General features: G+C 45.6%; 1 protein-coding gene across 1 annotated transcript in view; it reads right to left on the bottom strand.

The window, feature by feature from the left end:
* LOC147693337 (transient receptor potential cation channel subfamily M member 2-like) overlaps nucleotides 1-20,882 on the bottom strand; it is a 118,210-nt gene that overhangs the window by 17,677 nt on the left and 79,651 nt on the right. Inside the window, exon 10 of the mRNA XM_086935939.1 lies at nucleotides 7,971-8,309. Within this exon, the coding sequence (XP_086792065.1) occupies nucleotides 7,971-8,309 (339 nt within the window). The remainder of the gene's footprint in view (nucleotides 1-7,970; nucleotides 8,310-20,882) is intronic.

Below are 20,882 nucleotides of genomic sequence, written 5' to 3' on the forward strand. Positions count from 1 at the left end.
CCTGCACATCTTGGAGAAATGTCCCTTCCTCCCACACTTCCTACAGACCTTGTCAATAGCAAAGCATCTCCTAAAATCTGAGTTATGGAAAGTGCTCCCACACCTACTACACATCCTTCCTTGATATCTGATCCTGTCACTTCCTGGAAACCCATTGTTGTATTTCTTCGGACCTCTTTCGCTCAAATCTACACTTTTCCTATTCACAGCGGCAACTTCATCTTGTTCAACACAAGAAACACCATTCCCTTGAACATTTTCCTTTCCATTATCTCTCTATTCCATCTCTCTCATACATGCATTCGATTCTTCGACTACTTTCGCTATATCAATGGCCATTTGTAGGGTCGGATTTTTTGCTGCCCACAGTTTTTCTTGCATCTTTTTGTTACGACATTGCACTATCAGCTGGTCACGTATCATTTCATCTCTTATCTCTCCGAAACTACATTTGATGGACAGTTCTCGTAACCTAGCTACAAATTGGTCTACTGATTCTTCGTTCCTCTGGGGTTGAGTGTAAAATTTATGCCTGGCCATAACAATATTCACTTCCTTTGCATACTGCTTCTTCATGCGAGCTTTTGCTTCAGAATAAACATTGGTTATTGCTCTCCCATCTTGATTTAATCCTACTGGAAGATATTTAAAGGAACGTTGGCCTTCCTTGCCTAGAGCGCTTAACAACAAGGCTTTTTTTCTAGTTGCACTAAAATCCTTTCCATCAAGTGCTTCTATGTAGTTCTCAAAAATGTCTATCCATTCATCCCACTCAATGGGTGGATCCCCAGTTGTTTGTAGAAACATGGGAGGTACTATAACATTTAGATTTTCCATCTTATTTTAATTAGCAGTGCTTTCTCTTGTGTGCACTGTAATTTTAAATGTGGACACAGCCTCAAAATAACAGTAGTTCTACTGGAATGCTCCTCACAGTGTCTTAATTAAAAATAACCAAAGTAATCCTTGAACTAGGTACTTCTCTCTTTTTAATAATATCAATTATACTGTTCCTCTCAATGTCTCGATGTCTTAATCGTACACTTCGAATAGTAAAAGTAATCTTTGTACCTCTTTTCTTTTAAAAAAAAAAATGTCAATTGCACTAGGCACTGCTGGTTGTATAAAAGGCTTACCGTTTTTTCTTCAACTGAACTTGTGCAGTAATCTATTCGATCTGTGACCACAGAGCAACACGGAGCGTTGAGAACGTGTAACGCTGACTTAAAACGCGGTAATCCTTTGGAAATCGTAGTCAGCGTTAGCCCTAGCGTTGTCCAGAAGCGTGTTACCGGCGTTGCTAGGTAACAAGCGATGAACTCAAGATGGCGTCTGGATGCGTAGCGTCATTGCGTCATCTCCGCTTCCACTTGTCTTATTGACGTTGCCTGGCGCTTGGCGCTTGCTCGCCTTCCTGTGACGTGGTGAAGGCTCCGATGAAAACTCTGTTCGGCACAGCCTGGGGCTTCCTTCTTGTGACGTGATCCGTTCGGCAAAGAAGGACGTTGTGAAGTAAGTCTTCCCCTTTACAATGCAGCTCGTGTTGTCCTGCTCGTGCAGGTTTTCAAAAAATGCTCGGCGCTTGTTTGAAAAATGCAACAAGATAATGAATCAAGTTTTCCACCAAGTTTTGACACGTTAATAAAGCGAAGTCCCAAAATCGATCTCAAGTAAACGATCGATCAGTAATTTAAAACACAAAAATAGAGGTTCACTCTTTTGACGTGCTAGAGTAGCTAAAAAGTCTCACAGATACACTCACCGCGTGTTTAAGCAGAGTGATGACTTCTTTAGTTTCTTTTTAAAGTTGAGTTGACTTGCACTTGAGCTGTGAATTCAGGGGTTTGCACACAGAGATGGGGTTCTTTGTTTCTCGCTGTGAGGAGTAGAGTTCCAACAGTTGCAGGTTACTTGGAATACCAGTAGCTGTTGATTATTAATTTAATATCTTGGTAATACATTTATGCAATTGTCTTTCTTAGTTCCTTCCAGAATGAGCTTTCTTCTTCAATCTGAATTTCTCTTCTTCAATCTGAATTTCTCTCCAGTCCACAATAACAAGATTTTCGCGTGGTTCTTTTCTCACCAGTAGAGTTTCACTCCCTCTGTAGTTGTTTAGCTTCTCTGCTCATCGTCGCCATGTGATGTAAATGAAGATGGAGAGATCATGGAAGGTTATAAGGCATTTATTATGCACTACAGAGAAAAGCTGGTGATCCCATCAGAAAGCAGAGAGCTAACTGACTGGGAAGAATACAGTGGATAACGACATCAAGGAAATGGAATGTTAAACTTAAAGTGATACAGCAAAACATAAGTGAAGAGAATACAACATATTCCCACTGCTGGCACTAATAGACATAAACTTATAATCGTGTTAAACACACACAAACAGGGGTTTTTCACTATGTAGCTGCTAATTGCTGCATCCAAATACTCTGAAGTAGGGTGCAGGTGGCATCAACAAAGAGCCACTAGGAGTGCCTTCAACTAGAACACTAAAAAGGACCCTGTGATATACATTAGTTTTTGGCCAAACTCATGTGTGTACGATTCCTACAAATCTAGTAGGACAGTGTATTTCGAATAACAAAATTTCATACTACAGAGACTGAGTCTTCTAATATAATCAGTGAATGTTGGCCAGGTTTGGCTAGCTCACCGTACTGCATCTAAACTCCTAAACTTACAGAGTTACAGATGTTGTCAGTAACCTAGAACAAGACTCAGATTCCCAAGAAAATCGTGAAAACAGATCTAACCCTTCCGTTTGTCACTTTTGCATAACCAAATTGTCACAAAGAAAAGATACGATATTGCATTTTCAAACATTTATTCAAAAGCTCTAATCTTTGTAAATAAAACATGAACTGCAATTATTAGAAAGATGAGACACATCATTGTTACAAGCATTATTAGAATGGTATAAACACAAACAATTCAACCATGTTTGTTTTTCATAATATTACTTAGGTTACTCCTATCTGTTACTAATATCTCTATCCTACAGAGAGTATATCGGGAGTACTCATCTGCCAGACCTAACCCCATACTTTGGCACTATATGTCAGGAAGCCAGGCTCAGTGCAATCATGAATGAATGCACCTCCGTCTGAGTGTATAGCTATCATCTTTCTCAGGATGACAGTTGGGAACAGCGGAACTCTATCTCGGTCACTGCTCACAGCAGCATTCCATGATGACTCCAGCAAGAAGTGAACCTTTCAGTTGACTTCAACATGGACACTGTCTGAATAATAAAATAACAAACTAATCATACTGTGTCAAAGGTTGCAAAATAACTTTTTAATTAGGCAAAAGAGTTGTCGCCTACGAGCACAGAATATAAAAAAAATGCATTGTGTTCTGAGTTGTGCGACCCTGGAACTAAATGTGCAGACTTATCAGGAATAAATGCGTGCACAGCACATTCTCACAGTAGGAAAACATTTGAAAACTATGCTAAGTTTAAATGAAAAGCTAAAATGGAGTCTAGATGTAAGCTAATTAACAGTGTCTTGCCAATCAAAATATGTAGTCCTGCCTTGTGCACTGGAAGGTGTTGGGGCTCTGCCAGGAAGCCACTGTGCTAGCAGCACAGGAGCCTTGTCTGCAGCCTCCTTCAGCCATCTAGGTGGTCCCACATTGGGTCTCAGCCCCTGCAGCTCTTGTAGCCTCAGGCTTTCAATCCTGGTTTTGTATGGTCCTTAAAGCACCTAGCCTGTTGCCTCTCGTCACCTCAGTGTGTCTCATCACCCTATGGCCTCCTTCATCATGCCTGGTGCTCACTTGAAGAGGAATGTGTTTACTTCGGTTATCTTGCCACTCATACAACTTATACTGCAGAACGATGTAGGTCTTCCTTTCTAAGATGGTGCCTCAGTTGTCGGCTTCTTCTGAGAAAAGTGGTGGGGGAGGCGATCTGTTTGTCTTTCTTTACTTTTCATGGGCAGTACCACATACTGTTTCTTTCTTTATGCTTGCTATAAAGCTATGAGGAAAGAGCTCTAAGGTCTGGTGGGTGTTAGATGCTGCATCTAGATCACTGAAGTAGACATCAAGAGTTTTCCGAAGACATCACACAATAAGTGTCAGATTCAGAGACCCATAGCTTACCCTCTGCTCCTGCTTACCATTGCTCTCCATCTCACCTCTGTCCACCCTCTGCCTTGTCCTGTATCTGCTTCAGTATTTGTTGCCTTCTTGTACCCCTCTTTCTTCTTCTCAATACATTCACCTCTCGCCCAGAACTTCAGACAACCTGCTCATAGCCTCGGTTCCAATTTTGTCCGTGTTGTTATCGTTTCCTGCCTCCATTTCCAGGCTTCTACTCCCAGCTCCAGCCTTTTCTTCCCCCATCAGCTCCAGTCTTGTTTGGCAAGTGTGTGAATCCTACAGCTCAGAACCTCCTGGGGCTGTACTGTCTCAGTCATAACGTGTGCTCCTCTGAACATCTGGGGTTCATTGTCTTAGTAACGGGGTACACAGCTGTGGTGTGCCACATCTTTACAGCCCATCTCACGAAGTGTACAGCACCCGCACATGGAGGGTTCATTAGATTCCCCATAGGATGATCAGCATTGGTCCTCTGTTGGTTCATTCCCTGTGGCATGAGGTGGACAGTTCTGGTCTTCTGAGGTTTAGTGTCTCAGTCATAAAATTTGAGAACACTGATGGAACTATTCACAATATTTGAACATCACTGCATTTTTAAAAAAGGATAAGGGTTTTGACATCCCTCAGAAAGTGCACAATGACATTTTTGGAGGCACCCTCTCCCAGGATTCCAACTCATGAATTTCGAAGCATTGCATATTTGCAAAGCTCAATGTTGTTTTTGGGGCACATGCCTTTTGCAACACAAAACTTAATTTATAACACTTTTTAACTCCAAAACACCATCTGAAAGCTGGCAGTTTTTAATGGGAGAGATTCCGGCTTCTACAAACGGGCAAGGGGGGAGTATGCGCAGAAACTGGTGTAAACATGTAAATGTCACCATTTATTTTCCAGCCTCTCGTCCTCGATCTGCCCACATGTTATAGACAAAACATACCATCACTACCCCACCACAGCAGTAAAGGGTGAAATATGAGGAAACAATGTGAAGCATAACTGCATGTGTCCTCTAATGTTGCTAATATATACCTCAATTAAAAAAACTATGAGAGTCAATCAATCAATTGGGATTTCTTAAAGCGTGGCTAATCACCCACAAGGGCTTCCAGGCACTGAGAACCTTGCTGCTACCGGAGGGATCAGCTGAACAGCAGGTCGTGCACCCTTTCCTAAGTTCCATAAAAGAGGATGAGGTCCAGAGGTGAAGGGGGAGGTCATTTCAGGACCTACGAGCAAGGTAGGAGAAGGGCGTCCTCTGCTGTTGGGGTGTGAATGAGGGGGAGGGAGGCAGAGGATAGGTGATTGGAGGGTTGTGGAAGTCCATGTGGCGGCTGATGTAAGCCGGTCCTTGATTCTGGAGGCTTTGTGGGTGTGGATCAGCATCTTGTATTGACATCACTTCTGAATGGGGAGCCAGTGGAGCTTCTTGAGGTTGGGTATAATGTGAGTCTGTTTGGGGAGGTCAAGTATGAGTCTCGCAACTGTATGGTTTGCTGTCTTTTGGGAGGTGAGTAGTGATTCCTACATAAAGTGCATTGCTGTAGTCCAACTGGCTGGTGATTAGGGCTTGAGTGAAGGTTCCTCTGGTTTCAACAGGGAGCCATTTGAAGATTTTCGGGAGCATGAGAAGAGTGAGTAAGCAGGCAGATGAGACTGCATTGATCTGACTTTTGGTGAGTTTGCTGTCCAAGATAATGCCAAGGTTGCAGGCATAGGATCTCGGAGTGGATGAGGGACCTAGTACGAGAGGCCAACAGGAGTCGCTCCACAGGAGGTGTTGTTCTCAGTTTTGTCTGTGTTACGTTTCAGGCAGTTGCTTTCATCCAGTTGGCGATGCTCATCATGCACCTGCGGAAGTTGGCCGTTGTGGCAGAGGGGTCCTCTGATAGCGGGAGTATGAGCTGGGCATCATCTTCATAGGATATGATGCTGGGTATCATCTTCATAGGATATGATGCTGGGTATCATCTTCATAGGATATGATGCTGGGTATCATCTTCATAGGATATGATGCTGGGTATCATCTTCATAGGATATGATGCTGGGTATCATCTTCATAGAATATGATGCTGGGTATCATCTTCATAGGATATGATGCTGGGTATCATCTTCATAGGATATGATGCTGGGTATCATCTTCATAGGATATGATGCTGGGTATCATCTTCATAGGATATGATGCTGGGTATCATCTTCATAGGATATGATGCTGGGTATCATCTTCATAGGATATGATGCTGGGTATCATCTTCATAGGATATGATGCTGGGTATCATCTTCATAGGATATGATGCTGGGTATCATCTTCATAGGATATGATGCTGGGTATCATCTTCATAGGATATGATGCTGGGTATCATCTTCATAGGATATGATGCTGGGTATCATCTTCATAGGATATGATGCTGGGTATCATCTTCATAGGATATGATGCTTAGACCATGGGTTCTGATGATGTTGGCCAAGGGGGTCATTTAGGCACTGCACAGTGTGGGGCGGAGGGACGAACCTTGAGGAACGCTGCAGATGGTGTTCTTAGGTTCCGAGTTGAACAGTGGTAGTCAGATTCTCTGGGTTCTTCCAGTGAAGGGCCAGAGACTGTCTAGGGGTGGATTGAAGAGGCATAGGGTTGACATCAGAAGCAGCCTTGGTACTCAGCACCCTGACCTTTGATAGCGCCAGCCACAGGCTTCTAAGCAAACCATTGGGAACTGTAGAAAGCACACACAGTACTGACACACTCAACCCCCGGTCACACTGCACACACTACAACAGATCATTCACGATTGTGTTTTCACAACACATCTATTCTACATGAAAACTCAGAGTTTCTGGCTCAGCTCTGCCAAGCATCTCCCAGACACAGATATCCTAACTGCATACTTTGGAGGTGTTACAGCCACACAATCATGTATGTTTCCAGGCAGCACACATTCAATGTAAATGCTTTAGTTGATACATAGCTAGGTTTGAACCACATAACTACTAATGCCTATTAACATACACACAGGATCTCTCTGGATGTTTAACCCTGGCATCAGCAACAGATTAGTAAGGAGAGTTTGCAAGAATAATATTTAGGGCTTATCAGATCCATTTAACCCAAGATGAGGAACAAACATCAAACAAAACCTCAGCAGGACCACACCATTGATAACACAGGCAAACTCCTTAAGTAAATATGTCTCAAGGGAGCTGTGGCTAACAATATCTCAGGAAAAGACACCCATAGAGGCCAGATCATCAAACATTTCTCCTAATAGGCACTGCAACCCTTAACACTGCTACAAACCCATTTACAAGAAGGAGTGGGGGTCTAAAATATAAGTTGGAAGGTAAATTTTCTTTCTGGTCAAGCAGACGTTGGGAGCCAAGCCTAACAAGAGTCAGTGAGGAAGCAACATCTAGTAAAGTAAATACAAAAGCAAACCTGAGGAGGTTCAACTGTGGGGTCAATATAGGATGAAACCCAGTGCAGGAAGAAAGATTTAGCCAGATCATTGTAATGGGCAACATTTAGGAAGGTAAAAGTGACATCAACAAAGTCCATGAATAGCTCAAACCTCAGCAAAAGGAACCTACCAAGCAAAACCTTATAACTTGCCACCGCTGCTTCAACGCAAGCTGTGCAGTAGGTGTGTTTCCAACAGGACTGGAAAGTAGAATCCATTAAAATCAGCATAAGAACCAGAACTTACAAATACAAATATCAATTGAAAGGCTTTCTGCAGGTCACCTGTTGTGCAACATTTCTCAAAAGACAATTTATTTTAGGATGTAATTAAAAAACAAGGCTGTTCTTGTGTAATTATCACTCAGTGAAGTTTATCAACAAGAAGCGTTTCTTGTACCTTTATGTTGATATGCGGAACTACTGAAGAGCGGGTGCTTTTAAAATTCGGGTACAGTACTTCTGTAAATTCCCCCAGCAGCTCTCGCAGGACTCGGGCAACATGGTAGAGCTGAATTTCAGGGCCCTCCCTTGGCACCTTCAGGTGTTCCTCCTCAGCAATCAGCTTTTCCAGTTTGCTGTGGATTGGACTAGATGGCTCCATATTGTTGTAGAGAAAAGCCAAAGTGTCCCACGTCAAGAACTCCTTCAGGCTCACTCCATGATCCAGGAAAAGCCGCACAAAATCTGGTTTGTTATCAATCAACGCAATGGTCATCACTGGATACAAGTCTGAGGGCTGGAGTTCCAAGAAACATCACATAATTTAACAAAAATAGAGCTCGGCAACATCAGGCACAGGTTAGAGTAAAACAGAAAAATGAATATTCATTGATGAATCAAAGCATCACAAATAGATGGGCAGCCAGGTGAATTAAAGACCAATCATGCAAACCCAATAGCAGTGATCAATGACCACACAACAGTCATCTGTATTCTACCAACAGCCATTTGAGACCAAATAACAATCACCCACATAGCAGCCATCAACCATGAACCAACATCCATCACCTGTAGCTCAACAACAATCTATTGTCATTGAACAACAGGCATCTGTGAGCAAGGAAAACACAACTTACCTGCAACCACAGTTCTTCACTGGTTCATTCACAGAGTCACATCCTTTACATATTCCCCGTCACTAGGGTTGGAATACCTGATAGCAATGTTAAATCTGCAGGGTTAAACTAGAAACATTGAACACAGTACTGAACAGACTCCACTCACCTTGTTATTTGGACTACAAGGCAGTTGGGGAGATAACACATTCTGTCCCTCCCAGAGGCTGCTACAGCTCAGAGTTTCATAGCACAAAGCGGAGGAGTAACAGAGGTCCTGATAGAGGAGGACGAGGGAGGATCACATGAGAACCTATGAAAATTCCACTGCCGGTGAAGTTTAGTTACAGGTAAGTAACTTGTTTGTCTGCAGGACTGGACCTTTCATACATCCACATTCTTGCATTAAGACCAGGACGAATTAGAAAATAGCAGTGCACAGCAGGATCTAAGTGGACTTGTTGGAAGTGGTTCTGGGAAAACACTTGGCCTACTCTCATTTCCGATTCACAAGCAACAGCTCATCATCAAAATATGAGATGACTTGCATGTTGCAACTTTGTCTACATGTGTAATGGGCACTCTTGTAAACAGACCTGCTATTACTTGCGTCCCTTTAGGTGGAAAGTGCCTTTAACCATTTGGAGAGTGGTCATGAAGCACATTATGGAGCACAGTGTTAACTGCTGATTTGATTTCCAAACGTGTAAGCCTGAATAATTTTCAGGCATCTCTTGATATCTGTTGTGAGTAATGATTTCTCTGCTGGACTCTGCTGAACTACATTACAATATTCAGCACTATTTGACATATTCAAATCTGAGATACGGTTCCCTGGAACAGACACCTTGTACCTCCATGTCGTGTGGGCCTGGTGGCTAACAGCAATGTCATTGTACATTGAGACACACTTTATATCAGCTGGTGGTTGAATAGGCTCAAAGGTTGGGGATATGAGCTTGGCAGTGGTGCAATTATTTGAGCGAGTGGTTGCAGGTGGGGTCCCCCAGCACTCATTTCGAGGACCAACAATTACCTGCAAGAGTGAGATCAGAGGTGTGTAGTGGTAGAATAGAGTCATGAGGTGGAATCAAGGATCAGAGGTGTATGGCGGTGGAATAGAGTCATGAGGTGGAATCAAGGATCGGAGGTGTACGGCCGTGGAATAGAGTCATGAGGTGGAATCAAGGATCAGAAGTGTATGGTGGTGGAATAGAGTCATGAGGTGGAATCAAGGATCGGAGGCGTATGGCGGTGGAATAGAGTCATGAGGTGGAATCAAGGATCGGAGGCGTATGGCGGTGGAATAGAGTCATGAGGTTGAATTAAGGATTTAGAGATGTATGGCGGTGGAATAGAGTCATGAGGTGGAATTAAGGATCAGAGGTGTATGGCGGTGGAATAGAGTCATGAGGTGGAATCAAGGATTAGAGGTGTATGGCGGTGGAATAGAGTCATGAGGTGGAATCAAGGATCAGAGGTGTATCAAAGGCTCAGCAGCCTTGGAACCATCAGGTCGGCATTCAACAGCACCAGCCATGGTAGTTCCAAGCATAGGTTTGGGCCTGGCACTTATTCTTGTATACATTAACCACTGGATAGAAGAGAGCTCCTTCTAACCTGAAATACTTATCACATAGGAATAAATCCCACCTTAAACAAACCAACTTTGAAAATGTATTTCGCAAAATTCTGATTTCTTCAATTTTTACATACATTCTTTTTATAATTTTTTTACATATATCATTTACGCATGACTTTACATCTACTGTAGAACATTTACATTCATTTGCTTAATTTGTAAAAGACATTAGCACCAGGAAATTAGACGTTAACAGAAACGCAACTGTGGTGTGTAAGTGCGTGGCTGCAGCGTAAATAAGAATACAGACAGCATTTACAATGTTTGCGAAGTAGAATGCCTGCCTACTGGATTGAGCTCATCCTGCTAGTGAAAATATACAGCGTGAATTAAAAGTGAAGGCTTATCTGTTTAGCGTACGGGACTCGAACCTGGACACCCAAGTGAAGGGTATCCTCAGGAAAACTCAGAGAGTGCACTGATGTATGGTAAGCGATTGAGATTATTCTCGCCCTTGATCCCATGAGAGACATAAATAAGCAAGCTCTATTTCAGGCAATCAATTCATGAGAATTTCCCAGTTTTTCCCTCTGATGTTGTATGTATACAGTAAATGGTAATACTGTCCTGAAGAAGGGCTGACAGGTCTAACATGCGTCCCCCCCAGCTGAAAGTGGGGAGAGCTACCCAACCTCTAGGGAGTTCTCGCCACTAAGGCGGAAAAACCGGGAGAGACCGTCAGCATTGGTGTGGTCAACTCCGGGCCGATGTTCCACCCGAAAGTCCATCCCCTGTAGGGAAATGGACCACCTTAGCAACTTGGGATTTTCGCCTCTCATTTGCATGAGCCAGCGAAGGGGTCGGTGGTCGGTTTGAATCAGGAAGTGTGAGCCAAAGAGGTATGGCCTCAACTTCTTCAAGGCCCAGACCACAGCGAAGGCTTCTCGCTCGATGGTACTTGGTCATCGTTGTTGAGTTGCGAAAGCACAGCGCCTACACCGTGCTCCGAGGCGTCCGTCTGCACGATGAATTCCTTCGTGAAATCAGGTGTTGCAAGCACCGGAGCGGTGCACATCGCGTGCTTCAGTGTCTCAAATGCCTCTTGGCAAGCAGCCGTCCAGATCACTTTTCGTGGCTGCTTCTTGGACGTCAACTCAGTCAAGGGGGCTACGATGGTACCATATCCCTTGACGAACTGGCGGTATTAGCCAGTGAGGCCGAGGAAAGCTCGGACCTCAGTCTGAGTTTTGGGGGGCTCCCAGGCCAAGATGGTCTCAATTTTGGCCTGGAGGGGTTGCACCTTACCCCCGCCCACCAGGTGTCCTAGGTAGACGACAGATCCCTGTCCAATCTGGCACTTGCTAGCCTTGATGGTCAAGCCAGCACATTGCAAAGCCTGTAGCACCTCCTGAAGATGCTGCAGATGGTCCTCCCAGGTGCTAATGAAGACAGCTATGTCATCCAGGTATGCCGCTGAGAAGGACTCCAGGCAAGACAGCACCTGGTTCACCAACCGCTGGAAGGTGGTCGGAGCATTCTTGAGCCCGAAGGGCATCACTCTAAATTGGAAGTGGCCCTCGGGGGTGGAGAACGCTGTCTTCTCTTTTGCTCCATCGGCCATGGCAATCTGTCAGTACCCTCATGTTAAGTCGAAGGTGCTGAGGTACCGGGCTGCTCTCAGCTGGTCGATTAGCTCGTCTGCCCATGGGATCGGGTGAGCGTCTGTCTTGCTGACAGAGTTCAATCCCCGATAGTCCACACAGAACCGACGTTCTGGTGTGGTGCCCGGTGGAGCCGCTTTCGGCACCAACACAACCGGACTAGCCCACGGGCTGCTGGAAGGTTCGATCACCGCCAGCTCCAGCATTTTGGCCACCTCACCCTGGATGCTGTTCTTCACTTTCTCGAACAGCCGGTAAGACTTGGTTTTTACAGGCGGACTGTCCCCTGTGTCCACATCATGGGTACACAGATGTGTAATTCCAGGCGTGAGAGAGAACAACGAGGCATGCTGCGCCAATACCTGGCGGCAGTCCCTCTGTTGCTCTGGTGTCAAGGATGGGGAGAGGACCACTCCATCGACTGATCCATCCCTCTCCTGGGCCTCCTAAAGCTCAGGAAGAGGCTCACTCTCCTCCTCCTCGCTCCCATCCGTCACCATGAGGAGAGCAAGCTCTGATTGCTCATGGTGAGGCTTCAGGCGGTTGACGTGGAGCACCCAATGGGGCAGTCGGGGGGTCTTCAAATCCAAGACGTGGGTGGTCTGGCCTCAACGCTCCACAATCTCGTACGGACCAGTCCACCGATCCTGGAGGGCACTAAGCTCCCCAGGCTCCATGACCCACACCTTCTGTCCAGCGTCCAACTCCACCATCCGAGCGTTGCGGTCCTACCACTCCTTCATGACGGCTTGGCTAGCCTCCAAGTTGTGTGAGGCTTCCTTCCACAGCTTGGCCATCTGGCTGCGGAATGCCAGCTTGTAGCTGAAGACATCACAGGGAAGCTTCTTGACAAGGCTGAGGGGCCCCCTAACTGGTTGGCCATAGAGCAGTTCGAAGGGGCTGAACCCGACCCCCTTCTGTGGTACCTTGCGGTATGAAAACAGCAGGCAAGGGAGGAGGATGTCCCATTTTTGCCTCAAGTCCTCTGGCAGGCTCCGGATCATCCCCTTCAAGGTCTTATTGAAGCACTCTACGAGCCCGTTAGTCTGGGGGTGGTAAAGTGTGGAAAACCGGTAGGTCACTCCGCACTCCTTCCACATGGCCTGCATGTAGGCCGACATGAAGTTCGTGCCCCTGTCTGACACCACAGCCTTGGGGAATCCCACTCTGGTAAATATCCCCATCAGGGCCCACGCCACCACAGGTGCAGTGACGGTCCTCAGAGAAATAGCCTCTGGGTACCGAGTGGCGTGATCCACTAACACCAAGATGAACCGGTGTCCCGCAGAGGTCGGAGGGTCCAACGGTCCAACGGTCCAACGATGTCGATTCCGACCCGCTCAAAAGGGGTCCCGACCACCGGGAGCGGTTCCAAAGGGGCCTTCACTTTGGTCCCCATCTTGCCACTTGCCTGGCAAGTCTTGCAGGTCTTGCAGTAGGTGTCGGAAGCAACTCTCATCCTGGGCCAATAAAATGGGGGACTAGCCTTGCAAAGTTCTTGTCCTGGCCCAGGTGTCCAGCCAAAGGAATTTCATGCGCCAGTTCCAATAGGAAGGCCCGGTAGCATTGGAGGCCCACTAAGGCCCTTGAGGATCCATGCAACGGAACCTTAGGCTCACTGTAAAGGAGGCCATCCTCCCAGTACACGTGAAAACTGCCAGTCTCCTGATCAGTCGCTTGGGCTTCGGCCTGTTGCTGCATGCCTTCAAGCGTGGGGCACTCCTTTTGCGCCGGACAGAATTCCTCCCGGGTAGGCCCTCCTTCCACATGCCACTCGGCAAGGGTCGGCAAGTCCCCCACGGGAACAACCTCCACCTCCGCGGACTTCGGGGGTACCTCTGTGGGCTCCCCATCCATCACACGCGGTGGGTTCTTCACTCCATTCTCCTCCATACCGGCATTGGGTTGGGCCGTATTTTCAGGCTCCAAACCCCGGTTGAGTCTCTTGCCGGGCAGCCATGGACCTGGTGACCGCGCAAGTCCACCCTGATAACCCCAGCATCTCAGTGTGGGCCTTAAACTCCACTTCCTTCCAGGCGGTATGTTCCAGGTCGTTTCCCAACAGACAGTTCACAGGCAAAGCAGGTCTTATCGCAACTCTCAACGGGCCTTTAACTCCTCCCCACTCAAAGGGAACCTGAGCCACGTGATAGTAGCTCAGACTGCTGTCAGCCAACACGGCCGGATGGAACACATCAGGTACTACCTGCTCAGGGGACACCAGCCGCCTCACTACGGTGGTCATGCTGGCACCTGTGTCCCTCAGAGCGTCCACCTCCTCCCCATTGACCTTCACCCTCTGCTGGTACTTAGCAGTATTTGATGGTAAGGGCGTCACTGGGACCATCTCTCTATCCCAAAGTAGTGTTCAAGAGGTCCTGACGAAAGCCAGGTACACTTTCCTACAATGGCTGAAACATGTTGACCAAAAACCATCCTTAATAGACAGTTATTGTGTCAAACTGTCTCACACTCATTTTAATCTTGACACCATGACTTTCCCTAATAAAGTTTTCCTTAAATCATGGTAGCCAATTTTACATCTCACTTTTTGATTCTTTTAGCACACTTTTTTCTCACTGCAATTTAACATCCCACACCATTCCAAACTGATTTGACTTTTGGTACGATCCATCACTGGTGGTTACTTGGGTTTGGAGAAGCACATAATTCCAACAGGTGTGTGGCTCCTTAACCGGGCCATCTTTGGTTCTATCCCAGATGATGAAGCTCTGCCATATGGGTGGGCTGATAGGATTAATTTCCTTTTTGTTGTACACACTTTATAGGTAGACACAGAGTCCGTCACATTTTTCTTTGCCCCCATTAGTTGTACAGACCATTGACAGTCCTTTTGTATTGTTATACTGTGAATAAGGGGTTTGTCTGTCCTTTGGTCTTTAAATAATTTTCCCCTTAGACCCTCCACCAACCTTGTTTTCTGATGAATGTATATATTCTTCAGTAGATGTACAGTCATGCCTGAATGATGTCTGTAAACAATGTTATAAAAAGAATGTACGTGAAAATTAAAGAAATCTGTATGTCGTGAAATACATTTTCAAAGTTGGTCTGCATTTGCTTACCATGGGAGTTATTCCTATGTGATAAGTAATTCAGGTTAGTAGCACATCTCCTCTATTCAATTTGTCACTTTTCACTGATAGCTCAACTAGTGTGTGTGGGGGGGGGGGTCCCTGTTATGTATTTTGCTAAATTAACCACCGGACCGGGGCATCTCCAGCTCCCCTCCCAAGCAGTTGGTCACCTCTGTCCTTGAAGCAGGGTCCTGGGAGCGGTTGACATAATCCTGGAGCTCCAAGGATTATCCCGCCCTCCTCTGGTGTGTGACCCCTATCCCCCCCCCCCCCAGGCTTTTGGCACACTGACTGGAACTTTCTGCCTTGTCTCCCTACTCAAGTTGCAGACAGGCTTTGCCTATTCCAGTGGTTCGTTCTGTGACAAGTTCTTGGCAGTTCCTCAGTTTTTTTAAGTTCCACGCAGACATGTCCAGCTATGGTCTTTGTTTAGAGCATAAGCAGTAGGTGGGGTGAAGCTTGGTGGGATTCTCTTTCTTGGAGAAACCTGAAACATGGGCATAGAAGTAGGGGCTGATGCACACACAAGGTGGCACGTTCGCTTAAGCTCCTGGAAACAGTAGCATCCAGCCTGTACAATCTCCTCACCCATCCGGCCCCTGTGGACAGACTTAGCAGAGACAGTGCCATCAATGAAAGAAGGCAGCCTATGAAGGGCTCCTTCGGTGGCCAGGATCACTGATGTGGGCCAGCCCTCCAGGATGCCATGTTCCAGATGGAGCATTGTGAGCCTGCCCCTGGGGGACCAAGAACTTTGTGCATTCCCCGGCAGAAGTCTGGAAAACTGGCGTGGCCACCAGCTGGAGGGGAGGGCAGCAGGCAGAGTTCAGCAGAGAGGAGATGTGCCCCATAAGAAGAAGCTGATTGAGAAGTCAGTGCCGGTTTAGGCTAGTGGACTTACCTCCCTCCTACATGGGGGCATCACAATAGGAGACCCCATAAATGGAAGGTACAGCAAGGCAGCGATCTAACTCGCCGCTTTGAATCCGCTCCCAGGACTATGAGGCCCAGAGTGGAACTATGGACTCAAATATGTCAGTCTCGGTCTAGTGCCTTTCCTTCCCTCTCACCTCTTCGTGAGTACATTGCATTGGTGAAAGGGGCTGCTTAAAGCAGCAGCAAAGAAGTCTTATCTGAAAATCAGCTGATTGGGGGCCAGGAAGGAACCCAACGAATTGAAGAACAAGAAGATAGGAAAGCATGGTCTTTACCATAGAACACACCTCAGACATAAAAACAAGTAGGAGAAAACGAAACTGCTGACCAATGAAACCACCGGTATCAGCAAAAGCAGAAGACTCAGAGGGCCGCTCTCATTAAACATTTGCCTGCTGGAGTTCCTGGAATGGGAAGAGGGAACCTCTTTTTTTTGGAGTCCTGCAGTCTTGCACCTCCACCCCACCATCCAGTGTTACTGCTGTTGAAATTCTTCTCCACTGAAAGAGTTCATATGGATGTATGACGGTACCACGCGTACTTGTACAACGCGTACCGTTACAACGCTACTTTTACCACGCAAGTCGTTACAACGACTTGCGTGGAGGGGCGCTGGATAGTAAATTATTTAATTTACTATTCCAACTCCAGTCCCTGTGGACTCTAGGGAAAGGAGTTGGATAGTAAATTAAAGTATTTACTATCCTGGAGCGCCCCCCAGCGCATTTCGTTGTAACGGCCTGCGCGGTAAAAGTATTGTTGTAACGATACCGCATTGTAAAATATGCGTGGTAACCGTTGCATACCGTTCATATGGCCCCTGCCCCCAGTTGAAGCCCAGGAGCCAACCCAGATGAATAAAGCCAGCATTATCCATTTCAGGGACATGCCATATTGGAAGCAGGGATGAGTACAGGTCCACTACAGTTCCAAAACACCCAGATACTGATCTACTGATATTCCTGGAGCTCACAAGAGAAGTACAGGTTCAAAGCAGAACCCCAATGCTTTGGAAAAAGAACTAAGACAAGCAACTGGAAACGCTTGCTGTAGTGCACTGCTAAGCTGAAAGTCCTGGAAGGGGAAAATTCTGGCATTTGCATCCATGGATGAGGCCTGGGAAGGGAATAGCACACAGTTGCTGAAAGGCTAAATCCCTCGCTGAATCAACAAAAAGACCCCAGATGGTGCCTAGAGATAGGGGCTGAAGAATCACCCACAGAAACTTACCAAACTTAGAGAAATCTAAAGCGGCGCCTTTAGAGACAGATGGGGACCCATCGATAGTGGAGGGCTTACTCTTGAATGTAAACACTGAACATGAATAAGGACATAGCTGGTTAACTGACACACTATGGCATGGGAATGAAACATGTATTAGAATGAGGAAAGGTATGTTATCTTTCCCAAAAAAATAAAGAAATTCGAGACATATACAAAGCTTCTTATCCTTTCAAGGGGAATGGTCCAGAGTAAAATAAGTTCCAATTGAAGAGCAAGAGTTGTGAATGAGTAGAGGGCAATGATTACATGATAGGATAGGAATCTTCTCCCAAAAAGTATCAATGCATGTATTTGGGAAGGGCATATTAAGTAACCCTGGTTGAAGTACTATGCTACGCTTGCGTAGTTTGCGATGTTTGCGCTACTTTGCACTATGTGAATTGCACGTAGCACAGTACGAACACGCGTAGCGGTCATTTTTTGCTTGCTCGTGGTCCTCAATGCCAAGTTGGCGACCGCAAGGGAGCAAAATGACATCCCAGCGAAACGTTTTCCTTGTTTGCAATCAGCAACATCAAGTTGCCGATCGCAAGGGTGGAAAATAAACCTCCTGGTGAGAGTCTCAACGCGGGAAGGTCAAGTTTCTCATTGCAAGTGGTTAGCATATATTAATAAAACACTAACTTCCCTGGGCCGTCCAGAACTCTTCCATAAACCAGATTGCATCGTTAAGAATGACCTGGAATGGTTCAAATCGTCTTTTTCTAAAGTGAGAGAAATGGAGCGGGAGAGCTGCGAGCTCGCGAAACCAACAGTGAGGGAGCACTACATTTCTAAAACTACACCGGCCATTGAACCTTATTTAACAGTAGTGTCCATTCCATTACATCGCTGGTTATTAACCAAACTAAGACTTAACCAGATTCACTTTCTGTTAAATGACTCTAAGGCATGGGCCAAGCCAGAGGACTTAGCAGCCTGCAAATGTGACGGTTTTTCTCTGCAGGACACTGCTCATTTTATGTTCTTCTGTGGTATATATGATCTGCCCAGGAAAAAGTATATTGTCCCATTGCTTAAGAACAAGGGGTTCGTCCAAATTAAGCCTGCCCTATTTTACTTAAAAAAGTTAGACTCACCACTAAATATGTTCAGTGTCGCTAACTTTTTGGTAGCTGCTTTCCGCCTTAAAAAACGTTCTGGAAATTGATAATCTAAAAGTCTTGACAACACCCTATGGAATCATTGAAAAATTGCTGCTTTTTTAAAAATTTTGTACATATTTTAATTGCTCTATTTTAACTGCGATTGTAACCCGATGTAACTGCACCCCTTAATTATGTATTTTTGTCAATGTGCTTTTTATGATTCGTCATGAATCGAAATAAAGTTGTTTTGAAGATGGTGAAGAAGAAGAAGATGATCATTGCAAGTGGTCACGTATGCTCGCGACCGCTCGCAATGAGAAACTACCAGTCCGTGTTGAGAAAGCTGCTGCTCGAGTAGAAATCTACTCGAACGGCAGAAAATGACCGCTTGCACTCTGCAAGATGCGGTTTGCACTGATTGCACAGTGCAGACAAGAATCAGCGTGAACAGCATTTTGCACAGTGCACTACGCAGTATGTGTAGCTACGCGTAGCTCGCGTAGTGCAAAGTGCACTTTGAGTTGCTATGCATAGCACTACTACGCGAACTACGACCAGGGTTAATGTTGAGTGGAGAGGGAGGGGGCAGTCTGAGGCCCACGCCTTGATGTGAGGTGTTATAAAGTTGAGATAGTTTACAGTTATAGCCTATCTGTGAGGACTATAGAGACATTAGTATGGTTAGAAAGGGGTATTACTATTAGGTAGACTCCACCAGTTGTGGTTACATCAAAAAACACTATCTGCCCCTAAAATGGCAAAGTCCTTGACATGCATGACATGGAATATCCTTGGTCTTTAAAACAAGGTGTGCTGTGAAGCAGGGAAGCTGACCTAGGGTACCTCCAGAAAGCTAATGAATGGAAGTTCATTGGGAAGGAGAAATACAGGGTAGCCTGAGGCTCAGGATACACCACCGGCTCCAGGGATTCAAGGTAGTAACTTAAAAAAGCAACCTCTTTCCAGCCATATCAAATATTGACCGACCAAGCAGGATGATCCAAAGGTATGGTGGGGACTCGGGTGGGGGGGGCAAATGCCCCTAGTCAGAGATTATACCCCCAGACATCCAGTGCAATACACAGGCATTAGAGCACTGTGGCAGACCTTACGGTCGCACTGACATTATTGGGCAGTGACTTTAAATTAGTTATGGACCTTTGGGAGCTATGGGATTTATTAACACATGGAGGGACCTGCACAACACTGAGCAGTGTCTTTCTTATTACTCTGAGGCTCAAGAAACTTTCTTGCATTGCGACCATCAATAGATTCACAGTCACCAGGTACACTACCTGAGAAGTAGCCAACCAGATCTAATTGTAGCTTTATCATTAGTATCCAGGAAAAGATTTGGAGATTGGAGGGTAGCATCATAGCACCTGACACACACGTAATTGGCAACCTGTTTCAAGCGACAGAAAAATAGTTTACTTACATTGAGAGGATGGTTGAAAGTATGGCTATATTTGGCCCTACGCGTTCCTAATAAAGGGGAGCCTAGTTATTGGGGAATCTGGAGACACGTGAGAGAGAAGGTGAGAATGTAGCATAGAACAAGAAATCTTACAGCTGGGGAAGCCATGTGTGCTTGGCCCATGTAAACAACTAACAAGGCAGATGTACAAAAAAAAATAAGAACATTATGCTCCCAAATGACCAACAAATATTATACCTGAGCAAACAAATGAAAGTATATAACATAGGGGACACCACCAGAAGATGATTGGATTGGCTAAGAAAGCAAGAAGAGAGAATAATACAGGTAAGGGAGATTAGGGCATGTGGCTTTCGTAGCTCCAAAATGATAAATCTTTTGGAGAAGTGTGGGGATTCATATTAGATTCCTCAATCCAACAACCAAGAGTGTAACAAAGATTGCTCATAGATGGAGAGATTACATTGGCTACATTGGCTATTATATCATTATGATCTGGGAAGACCCAGGGGCCAGAAGGACTACCCATAGAGTTTTACAAGAAAATGCCTCAGCGAATAAATACACTGATATACAATATGCGTGTTCATCGCTGAGAAGAAGGGAGACTTTCAGTAGACTCGAGAACAACCAACGTGGTTCTGATCCACAGAAAGGGAAAGCCCATGTGCAAATGCACATCATTTCACTCCTTATCATTACTGAACAGTGAGATTAAAATACTGGCCAAAGATCTAACCAACACACTTGACCACTAATCACTGACCTGGTTCACCCAGACAATGTGGAGTTTCCACCTGAAAGATCAACCATCCACCCTTCATAAGAAGTTCATCAAGCACATTGACAATGAGAAAATGTACTTTCTTGATATTTAAAGCACAAAGTTGGCATGCTCTGCACCTTGCTGTGCACTAAACTCACGGAGAGAAACAACTTATTACTCTGCGGGAGCTATCATACAGCGAGCCTCAGGGTTAATTTACACAATGGTCAATTGCTAAGGACCTGCCACAATTGCTCCGATAAGTCAGAATCTTATACAAAATACAGCACACTTAGAAAAAGGAAAAAACCTCCAAGGATTAACAGTCCTGCCTGCATTGGCGCTAGGCAGGCACAAGTGTGCCAGTGCAGAGAGAGAGAGAGAGAGCAGGAATTTGCTGT

The sequence above is a fragment of the Lissotriton vulgaris genome, chromosome 8 (assembly GCF_964263255.1).
Source record: "Lissotriton vulgaris chromosome 8, aLisVul1.2, whole genome shotgun sequence".
Taxonomy (NCBI): Eukaryota; Metazoa; Chordata; class Amphibia; order Caudata; family Salamandridae; genus Lissotriton; species Lissotriton vulgaris.